This window comes from Myotis yumanensis, unplaced genomic scaffold (assembly GCF_028538775.1).
Source record: "Myotis yumanensis isolate MYYU_CA2020_CCGP unplaced genomic scaffold, mMyoYum1.0.hap1 SCAF_9, whole genome shotgun sequence".
Taxonomy (NCBI): Eukaryota; Metazoa; Chordata; class Mammalia; order Chiroptera; family Vespertilionidae; genus Myotis; species Myotis yumanensis.
The window spans coordinates 26,143,827-26,170,449 of record NW_027223760.1 but is presented as its reverse complement, the minus strand read 5'-3'; the positions used below and the strand labels follow the sequence as shown (position 1 = coordinate 26,170,449).

Sequence of the window (26,623 nt, the reverse complement as noted above, 5' to 3'; positions counted from 1 at the left end):
AAGACCCCAAATAGCCACAGCAATCCTGAGAAAGAAGAACAAAGTTGGAGGGATCACAATAACAGATATCAAGCTATATTACCAAGCCACAGTTCTCAAAACTGCCTGGTACTGGCACAAGAACAGACATATAGACCAGTGGAACAGAATAGAGGACCCAGAAATTGACCCATGCCATTATACTCAATTAATATTTGACAAAGGAGGCAAGAGCATACAATGGAGTCAAAACAGCCTCTTTAATAAATGGTGCTGGGAAATTCGGTCAGATACATGCAAAAAAATGAAACTAGATCACCAACTTACACCATACACAAAAATAAACTCAAAATAGCTAAAGGACTTGAATGTAAGACGGGAAACCATAAAAATCCTACAAGTCTCCATAGGCAGCAAAATTGCAGACATATGTCATAGCAGTATCTTCACAGACACAGATCCTAGGGCAAGAGAGACTAAGGAGAAAATGAACAAATGGGACTACATCAAAATAAAAAGCTCCTGTATAGCAAAAGAAACCATCAACAAAACAAGAAAGCCCACTGCATGGGAGAACATATTTGTCAATCTTATCTGTGATAAGGATTTAATCTCCAACATTTACAGGAAACTCATACAAACTTAACAAAAGGAAGATAAACAATCCAATCAAAAAATGGGCAAAGGCATTAAAATACCAACAGCATACTTCACAGATCTAGAATGAACTCTCCAAAAATTCATCTGGAATAAAAAAAAGACCCCGAATAGCTGCAGCAATCCTGAGAAAGAACAAAGTAGGTGGGATCTCAATACCAGATATCAAGCTGTATTACAAAGCCACTGTTCTCAAAACTGCCTGGTACTGGCACAAGAACAGACATATAGATCAATGGAATAGAATAGAGACCCCAGAAATCGGCCCGAACCAATATGCTTAATTAATATTTGACAAAGGAGGCAAGAACATACAATGGAGCCAAGATAGTCTCTTCAATAAATGGTGTTGGGAAAATTGGACAGATACATGCAAGAAAATGAAACTAGACCACCAACTTATACCATACACAAGAATAAACTCAAAATGGATAAAGGACTTAAATGTATGATAGGAAACCATAAAGATTCTAGAAGAATCCAAAGGCAACAAAATCTCAGACATATGCCAAAGCAATTTCTTCACTGATACAGCTCCTAGGGCAGTTGAAACTAAAGAGAAAATGAACAAATGGGACTACATCAAAATAAAAAGCTTCTGCACAGCAAAAGAAACCATCAACAAAACAACAAGAAAACCCACTGCATGGGAAAACATATTTGCCAACGTCATATCTGATAAGGGCCTAATCTCCAAAATTTATAGGGAACTCATACAACTTAACAAAAAGAAGATAAACAATCCAATCAAAAAATGGGCAAAGGATCTAAATAGACACCTTTTAAGAGGACATTCAGAAAGCCAAGAGACATATGAAAACATGCTCAAAGTCACTAATCATCCGAGAGATGCAAATCAAAACAACCATGAGGTACCATCTCACACCTGTCAGACTGGCTATCATCAACAAATCAACAAACGACAAGTGCTGGAGAGGATGTGGAGAAAAAGGAACACTTGTGCACTGCTGGTGGGAATGCAGACTGGTGCAGCCACTATGGAAGACAGTATGGAGTTTCCTCAAAAAACTAAAAATGGAACTCCCATTTGACGCTGTGATCCCACTTCTAGGAATATATCCCAAGAAACCAGAAACACCAATCAGAAAGGATATATGCACCCATATGTTCATAGCAGCACAATTCACCATAGCTAAGATCTGGAAACAGCCTAAGTGCCCATCAGTAGATGAATGGATTAGAAAACTTTGGTACATCTACACGATGGAATACTATGCTGCTGTAAAAAAGAAGGAACTCTTACAATTTGCAACGGCATGGATGGAGCTGGAGAGCATTATGCTAAGTGAAATAAGCCAGTCAATGAAGGAAAAATACCACATGATCTCACTCATTCATGGATAATAGAGACCATTATAAACTTTTGAACAATAATAGATACAGAGGCAGAGCTGCCTCACACAGATTGTCAAACTGCAGTGGGAAGGCCAGGGAGGGTTGGGGGGCAAGAGGGAGGGGGGTAAGAGATCAACCGAAGGACTTGTATGCATGCATATGAGCATAACCAATGGACATAAGACACTGGGGGGTAGGGGAAGCCGGGGTATTGTCAAGGGTGGGGAAAAAAAAAAGGACACATATGTAATACCCTTTGTAATGCTTTAAGCAATAAAAAAAAAGAAAAGAAAAGAAAGGTTTTTGAAATGCAAAAAAAAAGGGGCAAAGGACCTAAATAGACACTTTTCAAAACAGGACATTCAGAAAGCCAAGAGACATATGAAAACATGCTCAAAGTCACTAATCATCCAAGAGATGCAAATCAAAACAACAATGAGGTTCCACCTCACACCAGTCAGAATAGCTATCACCAACAAATCAACAAATGACAAATGCTGGAGAGGATGCGAAGTAAAAGTAACCCTCCTTCTCTGCTGGTGGGAATGCAGACTGGTGCAGCCATTATGGAAAACAGTATGGCGTTTCCTCAAAAATTTTAAAATGGAACTGTCATTTGACCCAGTAATATCACTTCCAGGAATATATCCCAAGAAACCAGAAACACTAATCAGAAAGGATATATGCACCCCAATGTTCATAGTGGTACAATTTACAATAGCTAAGATTTGGAAACAGCCTAAATGCCCATCAGCAGATGAGTGGATTAGAAAACTATGGAAAATCCACACAAGGGAATACTACGCTGCTATAAAGAAGAAATTCTTACAATTTGCAGTAGCATGGATGGAACTGGAGAGCATTATGCTAAGTGAAATAAGCCAGGCAGTGAAAGATAAATACCACAAGATCTCATTAATTTATGGATAATAAAGAACATTATAACCTGATGAACAAAAAGATAGATACAGAGGCAGAGAAGCATCGAACAGGCTATCAAATTACAGCGGGAAGGCTGGGGAGTGATGGGAGGTGGGGGGTAAGATATCAACCGAAGTACTTGTATGCATGCATATAAGCATAACCAATGGACACAAGACACTGGGGGGGTGGGATGAGGGCATGTGCCTGTGGGTAGGGGAGGCTGGGGGAAGGTCAATGGGGAAAAAAAGGAGACATATGTACTACTACTTGTAATACTTTAAACAATAAAATAAAATTTAAAAAATAATAATAATTTCCAGCTAATATTATTTTTTCTGTAAAAATAGATGTCAGTTGTTTATATGTAAATTTACATATTTAATGCTGTGTATTCCTCACAGTAGTTATAAACTATCTACAACTTTATTGTTCTCGAGTTGCTGAATTTGATTTATATCTCAGAGTTCATCATTGAGTAGTCTTCTCAGAAATAGCACAATGATTTATTTTTTGTTAATTTACATCTGAGGATGTCTCTCTGCCGCCCATGCACATCAATGTCCACTTGGCTGAGAACAGATATCTTTGGTCCCAACTCGTCCCCATTCAACACTTTGTCGCCTTGGTTCTGTCTGCTGTATCCTGCCATTTCCTGGTCAGCAAATCCTGGTGAGCCTGACTTATCCTCCTTTCTGTGGATCGGGACTAGGGTAACTGTATAAAACAGAAGATCCAAATAGCAGTGGCCTGAGTCAAACAAAGGTTTTCCTTCCTGTCATATAAAAGATCTAACCTATTCAGGCTATAATAGAGGATCCATGTCATTAAAGAGATTACAATGTGGCTTCCATCTCAAAGTCCCTTCATGTCTAAGATGGATTGATGGCACCACTCCATGTCGTAATGGGAAGTAAAGGCAGGCAGGTGAAGGGTAAAGGAGTGAGCATACCAATTTAGTTGGCACCTTTAAAGAATTTCCCCATGAGCCCTGATTCAGCAGCTTGCAAGCAGAAGCCTCACTAATTACCTTTCACTATATAGGAGGCTAGAAAATGGAGTCTTGTAGCTGGGCATATGGCCACCAGGAACAAAATAAGGTCATTGTTAAAAATGAAGAAGGGGAGAATCAATATTGGATGGGAAGATAACTATCTCTGTCACAATAGATAACATCAATTTTCTTCCTAATGCTTACAGAATTTGTTTTTGAAATTCATAAAAATTTCTGGGTCATATCCAAGAGGATCTTTTTTCATTAATTTCACCCTAAATTCTTTTGATTTGCAGATCAAGGTTCCCCCCATGCCCCCTTCTTTAAGTAGGTTTCTTTATTTACACTATAAGTATTGCTTCTGCCATAACAAAATAGCTCAGACTGGGTGGTTGAAACAAAAAAATTTATTTTCTCACAGTTCTGAAGGCTAGAAGTACAAGGCCAAGACACTGGCAGGGTTGGTTTGTTCTGAGGCCTCTCTCATTGGCTTGGCCATCTTATCACTCTGTCTTCACATGGTCTTCCTTCTGTGCAACACTGTGTCCAAATCTCCTCCTCTTATATGGACATAGGTCACATTCAATCAGAGTCCACCGCAATGACCTCATTTTAACTTGTTTACCTCTTGAAAGACCCTCTCTCCAAAATTAATCACAGTCAGTGGTATTGGGAGTTAGGACTTCAATATATGAATTTTAGGGGGACGCAATTCAGCCAATAACACCATATTCTGTAGAATACTTAAAATCATCGAATTGATCATTATTCTTTATCTTTCATACCTATTATCTTTCTTCTGTCATCTTGTCCCTCCATATCACTGGTCCAATTCTTCACACTCATGCTTGAAACAAAGACTGTATTTCCCCACTTTATTTTGGTTTTTCTTATATTTTGTTCATGTTTTAGTTATTTCTTTTTGTATCCTTCCCATTTCCATTTTTATCATTCTCTGTTAATGTTTCATAAAAGATATATGCTTGCTGCACACAACCACAAAATTTCAGTAACATTCATAAGAAGCACATATTTTGATGGTGGGCAGTCAGCTGATCTTGGATCAGTTCCACATGTCTCTCATCCTCCTCGTTGAATCAACGCCATCATAGCAATGGCAGAAGCACGAGAGGGCATATGTTCACTGACATAAACCCATTTCAGGTCCTTCCTGAAACGTGCTAACCGATTGGCAAAAGCAAGAGCCCAAAAGTCAAAGGCAGGAAATACATTTTTCCCACTAATGTGAAGGGGAAGGAGTGATAATTTTGAAAAATAATCTAATCTACTACATCATTTTCCATCTTTTGAGAAACCTTGAGCTTCAATCTCCTAAAGTTTTCCTGTTTTGCTTTATAAAATATTTTTTCAAATAAATGCTCTTTTCTAAGACCTCAAGGTAATGCTCATTTTCCCTTACACTACAGAATATTTTCACAGGACCCAGAGTATTTCTTCAATCCTTGCATGGGAAGAAATCTATTCAGACCTGCTAGTCACCACCAGACACGTGGAAGGAAGTTCTTAGCTCTACCCCACCTACCACTACTCTCTGCTAAGGTCCTGACATCTGTGCATCTTGCACAAGGTTTTCTAGTGCCATATGCAGAAAAGGGACAGAAACTCCTCTTTCTCTGGCAGTGTCTCCAACTAAACTGAAGCATCACACACAAAGTCAGCAGGTTTTGCTTGAACAGGACAGGACTTGAAAGATTTCATTGCTGGCATGCACTGCATCCAGTGCTCCTCTTGTCTACAGCTAGTGAACAGCATGGATAGTGCTAAACTGCCCTCTGAAAAGGCCTATGGCTATTTCAAAGGAATCTCGGAAGGCCATGACATGCACAGCTCTCTGCTACCTGTTGACTGTGCCAATGTTCTGCTGCCTTAACTGACTTACGATCTGGTCTACTCCCTTCCAGGTCTACACTAACCTACTCAATGTCTTGAGTCCACCCTAACCCTTCAATATAGGACTCTCCTGAAAGCTTCCAGAAAGAGGACTGCAACCCTAAGTAACAAAGAATCTTACAACTTCAGTGCATACAGCCATATTTCTTAATTAGGTTGACATCACTATCCAATTTAAGGATTTTTTCTCTTTCTTCGGAGATAAACCAGAGTATCTCTGATGGCCCAGCATATTAAAGTCCCAACCGTAAATGTTTCTTATTATCTTTACATAAGAGGACCACAATATTTCTTATAGATCTGTACGTAAGAGGACCATAATAAATGTGCAATGAAGAAATGAACAAACTTTGAATGTCAGCCTTTCAGAATATGGAGCATTGAAAACAGTATATTAAAAAGAAAAGTAAAAAAAAAAACTACAATATTCTGAGAAACAAATAATATTCCACATGGCCACAGTACACTGTGCCAAAGAGCCTCTGTAACCCACCTCATTCTCCCTTTTTCCTTGTTACGCTGCACAATTCGGCTGGTGGATTTGATGTACAGGTGCCGGTGCAGTTCATCTATGAGAACCAAGTGAAGATTCATCTTCTTGCTGTGAAGCTCCAGCCTAAGGTCACTCAGTCCTTCTACTTGGAGCAGGGGGCCCTCCAAAGACTGGACTGCTGACACCTAGGAAGGGGATGGAAGACAATAATGTATAATAACTAAGTAATCTAGAAATATTCTAAATAGGAAGAACTATTTTTTAAAAGACCCTGTTAAAAGAGAATCTATGAAAACCTTACAAACGTACACTAGACTTTGTAGAGTAGAGTAGTCCCCCTTATCGGTGGTTTCACACTCAGCAGTTTCAGTTACCTGTGGTCAACCAAGGTCCAATAATATGAAATGGGGAAAAAATCCAGAAATAACTCTAAAGTTCTAAATTTTAGAGCATGCCTTTCTGAGCAGTGTGATGAAATCACACACCATCCAGATCTACCCCACCCAGAACGTGAATCATCGCTTTGTCCAGCATATACTTACTACATACATACACTATGTCCCCATTAGTCACCGAGTAGCCATTTCAGTTATCAGATCACTGTCATAGTATCACAGTGCTTGTGATAAGTAACCCTTATTTTGCATAATAATGGCCCCAAAGTGCAAGAGTAGTGATGCTGGCAATGGAATATACCAAAGAAAGCCGTACAGTGCTTCCTTTAAGTGAAAAGTTCCCAACTTAATAAGAAAAAAAAATTGCATGGTGAGATTGCTAAAATCTATGGTAAGAACCAATCTTCTTTCTTTGAAAGTGCCTAATTTATAAATTAACTTTTATAACAGGTGTGCTTCTAAAGGCAGAAACATAGTACATATAGGATTCAGGTACCCACTGGGGATTTTGGAACACATGCCCTGAGAATATGGGGTGATTACTGCACAATGTGGCTAGGCCTCGCTCTGCCTTTGAAGGATTTAGCATCTGAGACATAGAATGCTGAAGAAAACAAGCTTGATGAAGATAAGCATGAAGGCATCTAACGTACCGGCAAAGCCGTACATACAATTAATTCCCACATACACTGCCTATCAATGGACACAAGCAAAATGAACTCCCCAATTAAAGTGATTATATCACGCATATTCTCACAAGAATTCCACCTACTAATGGTTTAAATCAACTTTCAAAGCTAGCCTTTTAAGTCTAAATAGAAGCACATTATAAATATTTTAATAATTCTTATGATGATCATGAACCAGAGCTTCATTAGCCTGAGTCTACATGTGAGTTTACATAAAGTCAGTCTCTCTTTCTCATATACACAAACACACAGAGTTCAATGCAATTTTACATGAATGTTACATGAGGACAATAGCAGTCATCACTCCTTGGCTTAACCCGGTTTGATAGAAGAACGAGGATTTGAACAGTGAACAGAAGATAAACTATGGAGAGGGAGATATTCCTGGTGTAAAGTGCAATTTGGGAGATTTTAAGACAAAATAGATTGGATGAATAAAAATGGTGTAGGAATGCCTACAACAAAGGGAGACGATAGGGAGGGACTCAGGGAACCTGGAGCAATTCATTTGGAAACCAAAGTGTATACATTTGGAAACCAAAGTGTATATGTTTCAAAAGAAAAAAAATAGCATGTATGATCTGATTCCATTTATCCATGTATATGAAATTATATTTATGTCCTTATGTATAAAGATCTTATATATTTTTAATGAAAAAAACTTAAAGTGAAGAGAATATTGAGGAGAATATTCACCTTTGGAGAACAAAGGTGGAAGGAAAGAAAGCACAAAGAATGCAAATGTAATAAAAACAACAACAACAGAGAAGACATGACCACAAGCTGAACTCAGAGGGCAAACAGCACACCAAGCTCCCTGAAGGGATTAGCATGTGATGACTATTACCTGCTTAGGTCATACTTCTAAATATTCCTAAGATGTACAAATAAAGGCAATAACTAATAATGCTTATTTCAGGGTAAAAACATTAAATGTATTTATTCAAATAAACATGCTCCTAAAAAATGAAGCATTTAGACAAAAGCAATAAGTGGTGAAGGCCATGAAACATACCAGTGGTTAACTGTTCATCAGAGATCTATACCAATACACACAGTCATGGAGGAGTTGTGGACGGTGAATATGGACAGCTTGGGAGCTGCCAAATGCAAAGTGGCCCGAGATGGGGAGGAAAATGCAAAGACTCACCCACAAACACATCACTTGTTTTGGGATATGCTATAATCAAATGTCAGCAGCAAATAGGTTTCCTTACATTTACCAAGAAAGAATGAGGAAATGAAAGAGTGACAAGCCCTGGGCCAGCTCTGCCCTCCGAAGCCCGCCTGTTCATTTTCATGCTGACTTGCAACTGCCCTGCTAAGAGAGCCCTGGGCCTGTGCAAGCTGCAGCACTTCCAAATGGAAAGGCAGCCTCACAAAATGACCAGCGTGTCCCCAGGGAGGAAAAACAACAACAAATTCATTCACACAGATGCTCTAAAATGGATTTTAACTTGAGTCTCTAGCAGAGAAAAGAGGACGCAGTAACCTTTAGTGACATCGAAATCCAGAAAATGAAAAATAAGTTGGTAAACCACTGGTCCATCATGTAGCCTTATCCCTTAAGGTAATTAAATCCAACTGAGATATTTAAGCTTAAAAATCACCCACTGCACATCCAAGCTTGATTTGTTTGTAGGAATTTGCATGAAGATTTTTAACCCAAATACATCAAATTCCAAATACAAAATTATATGATGTCAACTTTCAAAGCCACTTAATTAAAATATTTTTAACATACGTATAGGTAAAACAGCACAGTGCCTGGCACCTATTTATTCTGTGGGCAAAGAAACCTCAGAGGGTGTTTTCAACATGCTTTGATGCAGCATTTTCAGTAAAGTGTTGTTTCCTTCATAGAACCATTGTAACCATATAGATTACAAAGTTTCTGAATATGTTTCGTTGACCCAAAATACAGGAATATAAGTACAATTAACACACACACACACACACACACACACACACACACACTATCAAGAGCTATCTTAAAAGATTTGAAAACCTTACCACAATGAGAATAGAGAATAGTCTCTTGTTTCTATATGAAAATACAGTGTTTTATTTTCTGTCCTTCGCTTATTTAGAGTCTGTTTATAAAACTATAATCATGGAAGCTAGGCAAGGTCACTGTCTTCCCCCTACTCTACCCTTCCTAAGGGGTACTCAAACCAACTTGAAGAAAATAATTGTCAATGCAACATTTGATCCCTAGAACATCAGTTTACTAGTAGAAACCTGGCATTTATCTTATCTTGCTTTAAGTAGCCTGTACCAGAAAGTTTACACATAAAGAAAAACTTGGTGAGGCAGCAGTCAAACCCACAACCATCACTGATGGTTAAGTCTGCTGTCCTGTGGGTCTGGCTTCCAAGCAGTTATTGACAGTAAGGCTTCACTACAGAAGAAATCCCCCTACATTTAGAACTGAGCATAACTCCTAATAAAAATACAACTAAAGAGACATTTAATGTATGAGAAATGGTTATTTCATAAATTATTTCACCATTTTCCAAATGTAATGACTACAGAACACTTCAAAATAATACACTGATGAAACATTAACAGGAATTCAAGAGATGCAGATGGATCAAAGCAACAGCAAAATGGCCTCACAGGTTAGTGGCTATGAGAAGTTATCAAAATTGGGTTCACAGATGTGACTTTGTGACACTAAATAATGTCACAAATATATATTAAAATTGTAAATGAAAAGTGAAGTAGACAACAAACAGTGGAATAGTTCATAGGTAAATGTTGCCTATACATCTACTCACAAGACAATTATCATTCATTCATACCCCAAATGACCTCTTAAAATTCTAAGGTATGCCACACCATTTCATACAGATTACTTACTACAAGTAGATAATGAGCCAACTAGTTGTATCTAGAATTTCTCTTACATATAGTTTAAAAAATTATTTGGAGGCAGGGAGGAGATACTACTTAGAAGGGAATTTTTTTTTTCACAGAATACCAATTATTATCTAACAGAAAATTGGTATTCTACTCAACTACTCATATAAATAACAGAAATCTGTTTTGGAGTTGAAAACAAGTATTTCCTTTAGGATTAGGAAAATAAACAAACATTTACAAAACGTTTTAACACATGAGATTGAACAGGACAGCATGTTTTGTTATTAGAAACCTACACATTAAGAAAACAGAAATTCTGAAAAATGTTTCCATAACTCAAAAAATAAGTGAAATGCAGTTAAAATATACATAATCGAGAACTTTCAAAAACTTTTACCTTGAGATGACAGATAAGTCTACAACAAAAGAAATCTTGGTAATTGTGAACTATAGTACCTGTAATTTTTCTTTCCCGGTGTGTTTCTCAATCTCATTTTAGTTTAAATGAGGAAATCATTATTTCACAGTTAAATTTGTCTCCTGCCACCTTATTCAAGCCGATTAGGTGGAAAGATCTAGTTTTGTGCCTTAAACATAAACCAATAGAAAAGTTTCGGAGAAACACCAAAACTGGCCATACTCAACAGCTGCTTCCCTGAAGAAAATGCTAGACAGGAAGCTACTGGTCTTTCTTATTTATTGTTTTAGTTGGGAGAGGTGAGCTCCACAAAGGTTAGTGACATTAGTAACTGTTTCTAAATAGAAGTAAGGTTCCAGCAGAAAAAAAGAAAGGAAACTTGTAAGTATAAACAAAAAACCAACCTGCTAACTAAACCATCTGCTAGCTAATGAAAATGCTTATTTTGGCAACAATATTCCCTAAGAAAGCAAATGTTTGCAACTGTTGAGTCCAAAATAAATATTTCCTTCAGGACTCTGATAATTAGTTTGTCTCTCTTAAGGAAGCTTTTTTTTTTTTTTAATAGTAAGACAACATAAACATTCTGAAAATGTTGCCTTGGCCTGACTTATGGATGCAGTAAAAAGATAATGAAATTTGACTATTCCAAGGAATTGATGCCTTCCCCTTTCCTGTATGTAAATTATAAGAAGACACAAGCTAAACAATTTTTTAGAATGGTCTTAACTAAATAAGAACACCAAAAATCTTTGGCTGCAAACAACAAAGAAGCTTGCCTGGGAACTCAGAAGAGGGCCAGTGACTTAAGGCCTCGGGGCTATTGACAGTTTCCTATTTAGACCTCCCAGGAAAGCTGCAGCACAGGGCAAGGCCAAGAGCCTGGAGCAAAAACACCTTTTTTTACCCTAACTCCTCAGCCTATAGTATAGCTAATCAGTGATCAAATCAGGCAATCAAAAATGCCCATTCTTAAAATCAGTTTGCTAACATGCTATTGATCCAACCCATTCAGGTGCCCCTTTCCCCTAAGGAAACCAAATACCTATAATGCAGACTCAGCATGCTCTCACCATTAAAACAGGATGCCGTCTACCTCCATTCTCCTTTCATTACTTTACCGCCAGGGCGATTGCATGTTTTTATTTAATAAACCTTCATCAGCTCAAATGAAGGGTTGTTATTAGTTGAGCTAACAGCCAAATGATAATGCTCCAGAGAGACATCAGTGCTTGTTGGTGCATTAACAAAGAGAGGAGAAGGGCTGAGGTCAAGCATGTGTCAATGTAAATGAGGCGATATTAGGTACTAAAGGCTTAATGCAATAGACTGCCTGGGAGATAATGGAATTTCCAGGATAAAGCAAATGAGATGAAGTTATTGATAAGTGAATGAAGGGAGGGGGGCTGCAAGATAAAGTGCTGTCAAAAAAAGGCCTTTTACTTGTGAATTTCTTTTTTAAAATATCTTCAAATCTATCTTAGAAAACAAAACTCAAAAGAGATCAAATATGACATCTAGCTTCATGAAACATCTATCCTATTACTGCTGTGAAACACAGATTTGTTCTAAAAACACATCACCTTATTAAGCTATTCTTACGCTTTCTTTGGATTCCCCCTTATTTTTGCTTTTGTCTTGTTTCATTTTTTTCTTATATATCAGGGCATTCTACCACAAGTAATCCCCATATTTTATATTTTATATTTTATTAACACAAAGTCTAGAAAAGGGAAGCCAGGTCTTCTAAGATCCATTAGCCCAAGCCTCACAGAATGACAATATCTGAGAAATAAAATGTAAGAATGTTCTATTGTCAGGGACCTTTAAAGGTCGTCAAGACTCAGGCCCTCCACAATTTTACAGATTTAAAAACAAACAAACAAAAAAACGTGAGGCCAGAAATGTACTTTTTTTTCTTAACCTTTATTTTTCTTCCAAATTACAAAAGTAATACATGCTCAATCTTAAAAAACACAGAAAATCACAAAGGTAAACATGGTCCATATTCTTAATAATCAGATAAAATTATATTATAAAATTAAGTGATTCCTTCCAATCATTTTCCACACCAAAGTTTTTTTGTGAAAATACTGTTATTTTTAAATATGCATTTTTAAAATTTGTCAATACATTTGGAACATACGCCCATCACCAAATATATAACAAAAGAGCCTCTTTTGTTCCAAATGGATTTATAAGAGATCTGTTCACAATTACTTTCCTGATGAAATTAAACTACACTCAACACCTTATGAGAAAGATAAGAATTGTAATTGCTTATGGAAAAGCTCATAAAAAGAAATCCTTCTTTAGTGCTAATCTTATGATTCTTCCAATTCCCAGTTCCCCTTCAGAGCCCCATAAAGAGCACTAGAACCTGGATTTCTACTCCGAAATACAAGAGAAGAGACCACTGGGAAAGTTATTCTCATTTACCAAGTGTCCCAAAGTCACTTACACTTGTCATCGTGTTATTCTGGGACAAGAAAAAGTTACAAACAACTGTCCTCTTAAGAGTTGGCAAAGGAGGTCTCTGAGAATCACTTCAGGCTCACACTCAAATCAAGACAACTCACCACACTCTGCAAGAGTCCCAAACCCATTAGAACTGCTCAGCACTTATACAGCTCTTTACTAACATGAACTATTAAAATCCCTCAAAAGAATGTGAGAAGAATATGGCTTTTTTTTTTTTTTTTTTTTTTTTAAGAGCAAGGCAACCACAAGTAATCAGTACTGGGGTGGATCTCAGAGATTACAGACTTCTTTAACAAGCTCCTCCTATCTTGTCAGGACAAGCAAAGGCTACTTATCAGCATTCTCAGACCATCATCAAGTTGAGATGGAGGGCTCCCATCAACAACACGCATTATCATCTGCTGCAATTTACACATGTCTAGGGTCCCCAGGCCACAGACTGACCAATCAAAAACCTATTCAAGCAACTCCATCTGTGAGGCTGAAACCTGAATATGATGGAGGATGTCAGCAAAGGACCTGTGAATTATTCTTGACTTAGATTATTCCTCCCACAGACTCGTGTGTAAACATGTACATACACACACACAGAGTCAAGCTGATTAAAACATGTATGCAGTAGTGATGGTAACAGTAGGCCAGAAATGCTACCCAATGTAAACAAGCCCCAGACTACTGCTTTTTCTTTTTACCTAGCACTGTGTGACAGTGATGATGACAATCCTGGCTACAGCATTTTTAATTTCATATTGCCTTCTATTTTTATAAAGCACTTTACCTGTATAAAATTTCATTTTTATGCTCACAACCATTCTATAATATGACAGGGTATTTGTATAACCATAGAAGAAGATAATAAAAACCAGGGAGAGAAAATGATTTCTTTGTCTAAGCTCACAGAACGGGCAAATTGTTGGGTCAGGACTGGAGTTAAGAAGGTCTGGCTTTTAATCAATTTTCTTTGCACTATCCCACACTGTACCTAGCCACCGCCTGTCAATAAGTAAATTTGTGCCCCAATTTCAGTCCATTAAATCCTGGCAATAAGTCAGATAAGAACCCACAGTAAAGATGCAGGAATCAGAGCAACACAATGACAGCTGTGAAGAGTTCCAAGTCAGCCTGAGCCTGGAGAGCATCTACCTTAAACCATTACATAGAACTCGTATTAACCAAATAATCACACTAGAAAATCAGAATAAGAGTCAGACACTCAGCTCTATCCAAAAACTGCAATAGAGGATCGCAACAACGCAGCATCAAACTACTTATGTGCACGTTTGTACACATGTGCCCACCTCAAAGTCATGTCTCTCTTATGCAAATATTTGGTTTCTAATGACTCTAGGCTGGTATTAAACAGAGCCAAGGGCAATTACTTTTGCTTTATTGCACAGCATAAGCTAGACCCTACAGCAATGGTTCCAAATTTGTCTACACATTGGAATCACCTGGACAATGTCAAAAATTACTGAAGCTAGTGTCCCACCACCTGAGATCTCAATGTAATCAATCTAGGCTGTGACCTGGATTTCAACTTTTTTTTTCAATTTTAATTTTATTATATTTTTCAATTACACTTGACATACAGTATTATATTCGTTTCAGGTGCACAACACAGTGATTAGACATTTATAAAACTTACAAACTGATCACTCCAGTAATTCTAGTACCATCTGACACCTTGCATAATTACTATAATATTACTGACTATATTTCCTAAGTTGTACTTTACAACCCCATGAATTGAAGGATTCCCTAACGGGCAGAGTTTGAGAAACACTGCTCTACAGCCAAGCTAGCCAATTTCAAATTTCTAAACTTATGAGGTTTAGTACAATAAAATAAAACTTCTACTTATTTAAAATAAAATAGACAGACAGAAGAGCACACTAAAAGGGGAGGAAAGTTAATACGATAACCAGTGCCTATCAAACATCAGGGCTTTTCAAAATCCCAGCCTTCCAAAACAAATCTAAATAAAAAGGGCACTGAGCAGCAAGAAAAGCAGTTGCTACCAAGTCCTGCACTTTGACACTCTAGGAGAAAAATAAAGTAGCCATACTAAGTGTACTTAATTGTGGACGCAAAACCAAGGTTACTTGTTTAATAACTTTATTTTCAGCTTTTCCTAAATCTTTTTGAAAAGAAGATCAGATGTAGGTGTTTGAGGGAATAAGGGGGTCCCAAATGCAGCTAGAAGCAGCTACAGTTAACCACCCTATCATACTCCCACCCCCAGTATTCCTGGCCCCCCCTTCTTGCTTTTTAAGGACATAAAAGACACTATTTATTCATCATCTGTCTCTTCCAACCAGTGTGTAAGCTCCTTCAAGGTTAAGTCCACTTTCACAGATATACTAGTGATCAACAACAACATCATCACATTCATTTGCCTATCAAAATATGTGCCAGGTTCTTTTCTGATAAGTTATTAGTACAGAACACTGGCCAGTCTCTCAAGTCAATATTCAACACTAGAACAGATGGACTTTAAGAGTAACTATTTCACTATTGATCACTGATACATTTTTTATCATGTTGTGCAGAAATCTATATGGAATATTGAAACATTTTTGCAGAGTCACTGAACCATTTTCAAGATAAGTTCAATAAGTTCACTAAAATGTTCCAGGTCCTGATCTTCATAGAGCTTTCCTCTCAATACCATTTCCAGAGTCATGATAAGAAAAAAACAATCCTATGAGATCTCAGAAACTTGCAAGTCAGATGAAAGGGATGGGCCTTTTGGCCCTTTTTTTCTTATTTGTACATTAAGCATTTGATAGTGATGATCACCCCTTCCCAACCTTAATATGAGAAAAGAATTAGTCTATTTGCTAATGAGAAAGCTTAACTGGCACCAATAGAAGCAACCTCATTGGTCTACTATTCCTGCTATTGAAGCAATGACAGAAAAGAACAGCTTACCAACTACTCTAACACTAAAATCCATTTGTTGTTGTTATTGTTGTTAATCCTCAACCAAGGATATTCTTTCCTTTTATTTTTTTTATTTTTATTTTTTTTTGGAGGGAGAGAGAGAGTGGAAGGGAGGGAAGAAGGGGAGAGAAAGAGAGAGAACACTGATGAGAGACACACATCAATTGGTTGCCTCCTGAACATGCCCTGACTGAGACCAGGGATTGAACATGCAACCCAGGTACATGCTCTTGACTAGGAATCAAATTTGAGAACCTTTGATCCACATGCCGACACTTTAACCACTGAGTCACACTGGCCAGGGCTAAAAATCAACATTTTAGATGAGCACCCTCCAACAGTGAATGGCCTTATTTCTAATTACGACCCTTGGCAAAATAACACATTTAATACTTACAGATTTTGCAACAAACTGATCTTAGATAGTTTACCAACAAATGACATTGCTTATAATCAACAGTCAATGGATACCCTATGAACATATACTTGATATAGGCTGAACAGGTAAGTGATGACACAGAATCTGAAATTTGTCCATTCAAATCCCAAAAATAAGTCATAGTACTCTGGGGTCTTGCTCATCCATTAGTGCACATGTTAGAGCAGACAAGACTTACTTTCTGAGAAAAATTCTATCTATCTGCCTGCAATAATTCCTTTGAGTGTATAAAATGTGGAACAGTCTTTCATTCAGATAGATGTCCGTGTTAGGCAAAAAGAAAAGGAATAAAAAATGTTACCTTGCCAGTCCTACTTCAACTCTTTTATCAGCTCAAAAACAAGTCCACCTTAGAACAGTTTTTAAGATTATAACATGGGAACCATCACCTGTCTTACAGTATCAGTAAAAATAATCAATTAATTATAAATAACATTTCTAAGCACTTACAGTGTATACTGTGACTACTTTACATGTATAGCTTAATATCTCATAATCCCTTCAACCACCCTTGGGGGTATGCATTATTGGCAACTCCAACTTTCAACAAAATCAAGTTAAAAAATTAGCTCTAAATCATCAAGCTGGTAAACGGCAAAGCTGGATTCCAAAACAGTCCATCTGACCCACACTAAGCCCCTACTGACATTTACAACCTTGAATGTTGTCCAACAATTGCAAAGGTAAGGTAAATATATTACAAATATATTAATTGCATTATAGGGACTTAAAAAACAATGCAATTAAATAGCTGTCTTACTCTCTTTATCCCCCTGATATGGCCACATTTTCACAATGTAAGTAAAATAATTCCACTGTACTCTTCTCGCAGCAAAGCACTCTGGGATCCCCTGGGAAGAAGGCAACTATATAAATACAAGTTATTATTATAATTATCAGAATAATTCTTATCTGACTATACAGCTATGGATTCTTTTTTAAAAGGTATGTAAATAATAAAAAGGCAAAATGATTAAGAGACATTCAAAATCTCTCCACTCCCTGGAAGACTTAGAAATGAAAAAATTTATTTTAGTCACAAGCTTGTGACTGTCAGCTAAAGTGCCTCAAACCTTCTCGCACTGTCTTGGCTCCCACTGATTGAATGAAATCATTGAACTGACTTCTATGGGTTGATAAATCAGAACTTGTGTAAGTGATTTTCAAAGCTCATCTGTGCAATTTCAGTTCTGATGCAGACTCCTACACAAATTTCCCTTAAAAAAAAGTTCATATGCCAAAACCGGTTTGGCTCAGTGGATAGAGCGTCGACCTGCGGACTGGAAGGTCCCAGGTTCGATTCCGGTCAAGGGCATGTACCTGGGTTGCGGGCACATCCCCAGTAGGGGGTGTGCAGGAGGCAGCTGATCGATGTTTCTCTCTCATCGGTGTTTCTAACTCTCTATCTCTCTCCCTTCCTCTCTGTAAAAATCAATAAAATATATTTAAAAAAAAAAAAAAAGTTCATAAAAATATTAACTATCATGAAATACCTTCCTGGTTAGCTCATGCCATGGGGAAGCCGCTGCTATTCTTACATTAATAATTCTTCCCAGAATTAATCAGTCATTGTACATTAGAACCAGCAGCTGGAGTGTTTTGAGTGATAATGAAACCTGTAACAAGCATCTTCAGCCGTCTTTCCAAGACAATAAGGGAATTAAAATTTCAATTTAAATGCAGAGGTTTGAAACACGCTTCACTGGCAAAATTACTTCAATTAATGTGAGTGGAATACAAAGAACAGACTGCAGAAATGTGATGCAGCAACCAGAAATTATGTCATTAATGTGCTTGCATCAACCCAGCACAATGACTGCAAAGGTCTAATTTAAACCGTACATATCACAAAGCTACAGGCTACACTATAAATCAAGTCTCTGATTTCCATGTGATGGATGCAAGCTTCTTGTTGGATCACTTTTAGCTTTTTGTAAGCTAACAGCAGCTGCTTACCTTGAAGAAGAAAACAAAAGGCCATGTCTATTTGCAGACATTGCCAGCCATGACAATTTAATTATTTTATGCAATACTCCGGTTATCGTATCAAAGGAAGAACTAAATATCCCATCTAGAAGCCAAGTCTAGAGCCATCAGACCAGTCTAATGCTGAAGTGGGAACTGCAGGAGCCGACAAGAGCCAGGGTCACCACTGATGTAGTTACTCTGGATTTATAACCTGACTAGGGATTAAATTACTGGGCAACTGCACCTGCCTCAAAATAAAAATGCAAAACCTTTTGTTAAATGAATCCAAGGAAATCAGAGGGTTTTGAAAGACGACATTATTGTGTCTTCACTTTCCTCAGATGCCTTAAGTAGATTTTACTTCTACTACCACATAACCATTGGGAAAGGAAATGTGATTATTTTTTCATATGAAGGCCACTGAAAGAGCAATTACAGACCTTACTGTTCAGTCTTATAAACAAAAGGCCAAATTGAAGAATATTTCCAACCTCTTAAGCACTTTAAATCTTACCTCCACGAAATCTTCACTGTATATGAGGATATGCCAACGCCCCAGATCAGGCAAGGCAATTACCTCATCTGGAAAATGGGGATGGTACTGGAAACCTACCTCCCCTAGGGCTGTTGGGAAAATTAAATGTATTACCAAATGTAACATACTTAAAATGGTACCGGCACATGGTGAGTATTCAATATATATTAGCTATTATAATTATTATTTTGTTGTAAAAAGAAAAGATTAGAAACTACAAAACCATTAAAAAGCAAGCAAACAAACAAAAAAATGGGAGAAGAAAATCAGATCAGAGTCCTAGAGAGAGAGTAAAATGCCTCTTTCTATTTAGTGATATGAAACACTTTCACCATTTGACTAATGACCTGTGAACTATGACTATATGACTATGGTAAGTACAGGGCAGACAAAAATAGATAAGATACAGCCCCTGCCCTCAATGATCTACAATATAAACAAAAGTAATTATATTACAAAGAAATACATACAGCTTATGAAAACAAAGTATAGCATCTACTCATGTTAAGTATTCTTACCACAATAAAAATACATAATTTTTTAAAGAAAAGTATCTAATTACCTGGCATAGTCAGAGATGATAAAATTTAAGCCAGGTTTTAAAGACTAGCTCATCATTTTCCAGGCAGACAGAATTGGGATTAGTTTCAGGGAAATGTATAATCAATTAAAAAAGAAAAAATCTACAGCATCCCTATATACTAGCAACAAATAACTAGAAATTGTAGTTAATAGCCATTGTTTTAACAAACAAAAATATAATACTCAAAAATAAAAATTATGTATGTAATACAGTATCTCTAAGGAATACATTACTAAGCATTATTACAAAGAACACAAATAAAGACTTCAATAAATGTGAGATATGTCCTGTTCATTGAAAGATTTGTTTTACAGCCGAAACCGGTTTGGCTCAGTGGATAGAGCGTCGGCCTGCGGACTGAGGGGTCCCGGGTTCGATTCCGGTCAAGGGCATGTACCTGGGTTGTGGGCACATCCCCAGTGGGAGATGTGCAGGAGGCAGCTGATCGATGTTTCTAACTCTCTATCTCTCTCCCTTCCTCTCTGTAAAAAATCAATAAAATATATTTTTTTTTTAAAAATAAAAAGATTTGTTTTACAAAGATGAAATTCTCTTACATTTAATCAAAATCCCATCACACTTTTTGTGGAACTTAACAAGCTGATACTAAAATTCATCTAGAAGAGTAAAGGGCCAAAAATAGCAGACTATTCTGAACAGCAAGGTGAAGTAGCATCTTCACCTGCTACCAAGATATATTATAAAATTATAGTAATTAAAACAGCATGGTTTCATGTAGACACAGATGAGACCAACTGAACAAAATAAAGAGCTCATAACCAGCCAGGCATATGTGTGACCAAGATGGCATTAAATCAGTAAAAAATGAATTCACCAAATGGTCTGGGCCAAGTGGCTATTTATATAGAAGTTAAAATTAGATCCTCAGTTCATACCACATATGAAAATACATTCTAAATGGATTTAAGAAGAACACATAGGAGATTCTCTTTATGACACTGAGATAGAAAAAAAAATTCTTTTTTTAAAATATATTTTATTGATTTTTTTACAGAGAGGAAGGGAGAGGGATATAGAGTTAGAAACATCGATGAGAGAGAAACATCGATCAGCTGCCTCCTGCACACCCCCTACTGGGGATATGCCCGCAACCAAGGTACATGACCTTGACCGGAATCTAACCTGGGACCCTTGAGTCTGCAGTCCAACGCTCTATCCACTGAGCCAAACCAGTTAGGGCAGAAAAAAAAAATTCTTAAAATAAAAATCACGTAACAGAAAATGAGAAATTTTATTTCATTAAATTTTATAACTTCTTTGTAACAAAAGACACCTTAAACCCAGTAAAAAAGATACACCACCAACTGATAGAAGACATTTATAATCCACTCAACAGATAAAGGATTAGTATCCAGAATATATAAAAAATTACAAATAGCAAAAAGGAACTTCTAAGAAGTGTATCTCATACACTCACCCTTTTCTGAAGGTGACTGTTCTTCCTTCCCACCCACCAACCACATAGTTTTAGATACGTAAATATACAAATAGATACATATATATATATATATATATATGGAAGGAAGAAAGAGAAAGAGAAACATCCATGTGAGAGCAGAACATCAGCCGCCTCCTGCACACTGCACAACCCTTACTGGGGATCGAGCTGGTAACCTGGGCATGTGCCCTGACTGGGAATCGAACCAGCAACCTTTTGGTGCATGGGACTATGTCCAACCAGCTGAGCCACTTGGCCTTGGCCTACCCCTGTATTTTTTTAATTAGGAACAAAAATTATTTTCCTCTTCATACCTGAAGAGATGTAGGCTATAGCCTACACTCCTCCTTTTCCGCAAACACCCAAATCCCACCCACAGTGGAAGAAACATCTCCAATAAAACAATGAAGATGACATGCTAAAGAACACAGAGGTGGTATTCCACATGTACGCCTGTCCTTACAGATTGGTTACATGAGTCAAGCAATTCTTTTACCTAATTGGATTTCTGTAACTTGCAACCAAGAATTTAAAGATGTATTTAATGAAATTCTTAAGAAAATAAGTAAAAAATACACAAAAAACCCACTATTCATCATTGATTAGCTCTTTAGTAAATAAATTAGCCCTTAAGTAATAAAACCATAAAATAAAAATCTAAAATCCAAAAAGAACATAATTAACACAGAAATAAATTCTACCTATTTTTAATATATGGCACTTATTTAAAAGCAGGTCCACTACAAAGAATCATGATTCAAATACATGTGTATATACTAAATATCTACACTAATAAAAGAGAAAAATGGTAATTGGCGTACGACCGCTACCCTTCCGATTGGCTAATCAGCGTATCCTTATGCAAATTAACTGTCAGCCAAGATGGCGGCCGGCAGCCAGGCAGCTGGAAGCGAACGTGAGGTTTGCTTGCTCCAGTGACTGCAGATTCCAACTTCCCCGCCTGACTTGCCGGACTCTGAGCTGGCAGTTTGAAACATTCTAACAAATATAGGCCGGGATCTCAGAGCTGGAGTTATACATTGTTTCGATTATAGAACGGCAAACAAACCAGCAGCGGAAGCCTCAGAGCTAGAGCCAGAGCTAAAGCTGGCCCAGAAGAAAAAAAAAAAAGAAAAAAAGGAGTGGTTGGGAGCTTCAGTCAAAACCCCTAGCCTGAAAGCAGTCCTCAGCCCCTCACCCAGACTGGCCAGGCACCCCAGTGGGGACCCCCACCCTGATCCAGGACACCCTTCAGGGCAAACCAGCCAGCCCCCAGGCCTCTATCCTATATAGTAAAAGGGTAATATGCCTCCCAGCACAGGGATCAGCGGAGCCACGAGGCCTCCTGGCACCAGATCAGCATGACAGGGGGCAGCGCCCAAACCCCCTGATCGCCCTGCGGCTCTGTGTGTGACAGGGTGTGGCATCCCAACCCCCTGATCGGCCCTGCTCTGTGTGTGACAGGGGGTGGTGCCCCAACCCCCCCCCCCCCCACGGGCCCTGCTCTGTGTGTGACGGGGTAGAGCCATAACCTCCCCATCGGCCCTGCCCTGAGTGTGACAGTGGGGGCGCCCCAACCCCCTGACTGGCCCTGCTCTGTGGGTGACAGGGGGCGGTGCCCTAACTCCCCTATCGGCCCTACTCTGTGCGTGACAGGGGGGAGCTCCCCAACCCCCTGATGGGCCCTGCTCTGTGCGTGACAGGGGGGAGCTCCCCAACCCCCTGATGGGCCCTGCTCTGTGCGTGATGAGGGGGGGGGGCAGTGCCCCAACCCCCTGATTGGCCCTGCTCTGTCAGTGACAGGGGACAGTGCCCCAACCCCCTGATGGGCCCTGCTCTGTGAGTGACAGGGGGCAGCGCCCCAACCCCCTGATTGGCCCTGCTCTGTGCATCACAGGGGGTGGCGCCGCAACCTCCCCATTGAACCTGCCTTGAGTGTGACAGGGGGCGGTGCCCCAACCCCCCAATCAGCCCTACCCTGAGCGTGACTGAGGGTGGCATCGCAACCTCCCAATCTGCCCTGCTCTGTGCATGACAGGAGGCGGTGCCCCAACTCCCCAATCAGCCCTGCTCTGAGCCCGACCAGGGGCTGCACCTAGGGATTGGGCTTGCCCTCTGCCACTCAGGAGCAGGCCTAAGCCAGCAGGTCATTATCTCCCGAGGGGTCCCAGACTGCGAGAGGGCACAGGCCGGGCTGAGGGACCCCCTCTTCCCCCCCCGAGTGCACAAACTTTTGTGCACCGGGCCTCTAGTATTCTATAGGCTTATCTATTCTGATTGCTGAATCTTAATCATTTAGCACATATACACATTCTAATCCATTAACCAAAAGTAAAGCTGAAAGGTGACTTTTTTTTTTGTCAGTCACCCTACAGTCATTATTAAGAAAGATGTCACTATAAACAAGATACTGAAAACAGCCAATTTTTTTGGCACTCCCAAGAGCAGACCATTACTAACCTCCTTCCCCAGTGGCAATTGACTATTCATGTCTATCACATAAGCAGGTTTCAGAAGAGAATATAATGGCACATCTCACCTCTAGGTTACAAAATTTCCTAAAAAGCTTCTTATGAAGGACTTACAGCAAAATTCTTCTTGACAGTCTGAATGAATTAGAACCACTTAGAGGATTTAACCTGTTTCTCCCACGAATTCCTCTCAAATGATTTTTCCAGTATCATAGCCAATCTAATTTGGTAAAACAAAGGTAAGGGACTTTCACCTACTGTGGAAAAGAAAATCCAAATATAGTCCATCTAGCCCGGCTGGTGTGGCTCAATGGTTGAGTGTTGACCTATGAACCAGGAGATCACAGTTCAATTCCCAATCAGGACACATGCCTAGGTTGCAGGCTCAATCCCCAGTAGGAGGCATGCAGGAGGCAGCTGATCAATGATTCTCTCTCATCATTGACATTTCTCTCTCTCTTCCTCTCCCTTCCTCTCTGAAATAAATATATATATATATATATTCAAAATGTGGCAGAATGGGCTAAGATAGAGGCTAAAGTTTAGGCTGTGGACTACTCTTGCTTGACAAAGGCACTTCCAAAATTATTTTCTTTCTTATCAATTTAGAGAAAAAACAAAGCCCTAAAGTAAAAATTCCTTCAAAGATTTTGTGGAACATCTAGTATATAAATCTCCTTTAAGTTCTCTTTCATGCATATTTCATTCTTTAAAATATGATTCGTTAACTATCTCCCTCTGAAGCTAAAACACCTCTCATTACTATTCCAACATGATTAAAGTACTGATTTCTTACTACTGTTCCAAAGGCAGACAGTAGTACATAAATAATAATCGTCTACCATTTCAAACACTGGAATTAGGAAGAGAACCAGCCAGGCTTTACCTACAAAGAACCGTGAACCCCAAGAGAGCAGTTGGTAATGTACTATGTGAATCACAGAATTCAGAGAGAACAAAAGGGAGTTCTTTGCTATCTTAGCAGAAATGGCCATTAGCTCGGGCTTCTCTTACCAGCATGTCGGTGGCACTGAGATAGTGCTTGCTGGCCATGCACTGTTCCAGCTTCTGAGGCACTTGCTTGATATTCTCAATTTCATCCAGCAGGTTCAAGACATGCTTATGTTCAATTCCTTCAATCCACAGTTTGCGAAGCTCATCCCGTTTGCAGTGCAGCAGCATCTTGCATGAAAGCAGATTTTCTTTGACCTACAATTAAAAGATTCAACCTTGGGTCAATCCAAAGTCTTGCCAGTCTAAACCCATATCTGTAGTGTTCTTCTTTGTTACTATAAGTATCAATTCCTCACTCACACACTCACTTACTCCCCTTGACCGCTCTGCTTGAAAATTTTTAATTCTGTTTCTGACACTGAATCACTTGGGTACATCTCCACCTCTCTGTGTCTGTATTTTCTCTCCTGTAAAATGACAAAATTACTCCTAACCTACCTTTGAATGCATCTGGAAAAAAAAAAACTACTTAGGATATAAAGCACTCTGAAAATAGGAAGTACCATACTGATGCTAATATATCCAAAAGGGAATGACTGATATGAGAATCTGCACTATTCTTTCATCCCCATTCTTTCTTGCATCCCTTCTATTCAGCTGATAGGTCACTTGGTCCATCCTTCCAGACCAAGAACTTCAGCTAAAGTTTACAACCAAGAAATTGGGCATTCATCTGAACTGACTAAAATGAAGAGAAGACCAGTTTCCAAAAAAAGAGTAGACACATCCCAAGATAATCTCCAAGGAAAAGGAATTGGGACATACCTAGGATTTTTTTTTTTTTACCATGCATTTTGATTTTTAAATATTAAATAACACAATGGCTGGCATTCTTGTAGATCTGCACAGTTAGTGGCCAGCACAGGCACGGCCTGACCAACAGGAGGCGGCGAAGAGGAGCAGGCCGGGCAGTCACGTGTACATACTTGATGGGTGCTTTCTCATTTTCTACTCTAATGAAAAATGACTTTTCACAATTCACAGAACTACTTTCATATACTTTTGACATTCCTTACACGTGTTTTTATTTAAATTAGAATTTAATATTTGTTTTTGGTTTTTGTTTGAGGTGAAATTTATGTGTGAATACATCTCCAGTGTATCATTTGATGAGTTTTAGCAAACGGATACAGCTGTATAATCTAGCTCATCAATATTCAGGTCCTTTCCATCACCCTAGAACATCTACAGTGTTTTTGAAAATTGAAAATTTGTCTTCTTCTACAAGACTTGGTATGGTGTTGCACATAACGATGCTATGCTTCTGGTAATTACAACGCTAAATTTCAACATTTTCCCAAGAAAGATGGAAAATATGAAGACAGAATGCTAACATTAGAAGATTTCTTGAGAAAGCATCTCATCTTTTCCTATAACTTTTGGATAATACCTAAGTCATACTTTTATGAAACTCTCCAATGTAAAAAAAGCCCTGAGTAAAAAGATTTTTGTACTCTCTTAAAAAGTATAATGGAATGATTATTAGCTTCTAGCGGGGTCAGAGACCGGTTTGAAAATCTGTTGAAGATGGTCCTAATTACCTGTACTCCTTCCTGCAATCCCACAAAAGTGGGATTCTTAAGCATAAAGACCAAGAAAAAAACAACAGAAAGGAAGGAAAAGCAAATAAGAGATGGCAGAAAACTTTGAAGGTAGCAAGACAATGGATGGTTGGTAATTAATTAGCAGAGAAATCTGAAAAATCTTAACCTGGAGTGGGGTTTGCTAACCCTGAGAAGGAGGCACCAAAAATACTGAAGGCAGGAATGCAGGGTTAGAACTTTCTATAAGGACAATTGTGAGCCCTAGACCCTAATCAAACCACACAGACAGGTAATTCCCTCCCCCCACAGTAGCCAAGTAGGAGGTTTATGATCTGAAGGAGCTGAGCAAGAAAGGAGATGGGCCAGGAAATGCTAGATGGAAATGCACTGGGTAGAAAACAGGAGGATCCAGTCAAAGTGGATCTAGGCAACAGTAAGACCCTTGGCCCCTTGTGGATCCTCAGCCTCCTTCCAAGGTTGCCTCCAGTAACACTCAGCTTGACTTTTA

At 38.6% G+C, this 26,623-nt stretch overlaps 1 protein-coding gene across 1 annotated transcript in view; it reads right to left on the bottom strand.

Moving 5' to 3' along the window:
- EXOC4 (exocyst complex component 4) overlaps window positions 1–26,623 on the bottom strand; it is a 755,478-nt gene that overhangs the window by 696,475 nt on the left and 32,380 nt on the right. Inside the window, exons 3-4 of the mRNA XM_070423919.1 lie at window positions 24,572–24,766; window positions 6,312–6,496 (exon numbers count right to left, since the gene is read on the bottom strand). Of these exons, the coding sequence (XP_070280020.1) occupies window positions 6,312–6,496; window positions 24,572–24,766 (380 nt within the window). The remainder of the gene's footprint in view (window positions 1–6,311; window positions 6,497–24,571; window positions 24,767–26,623) is intronic.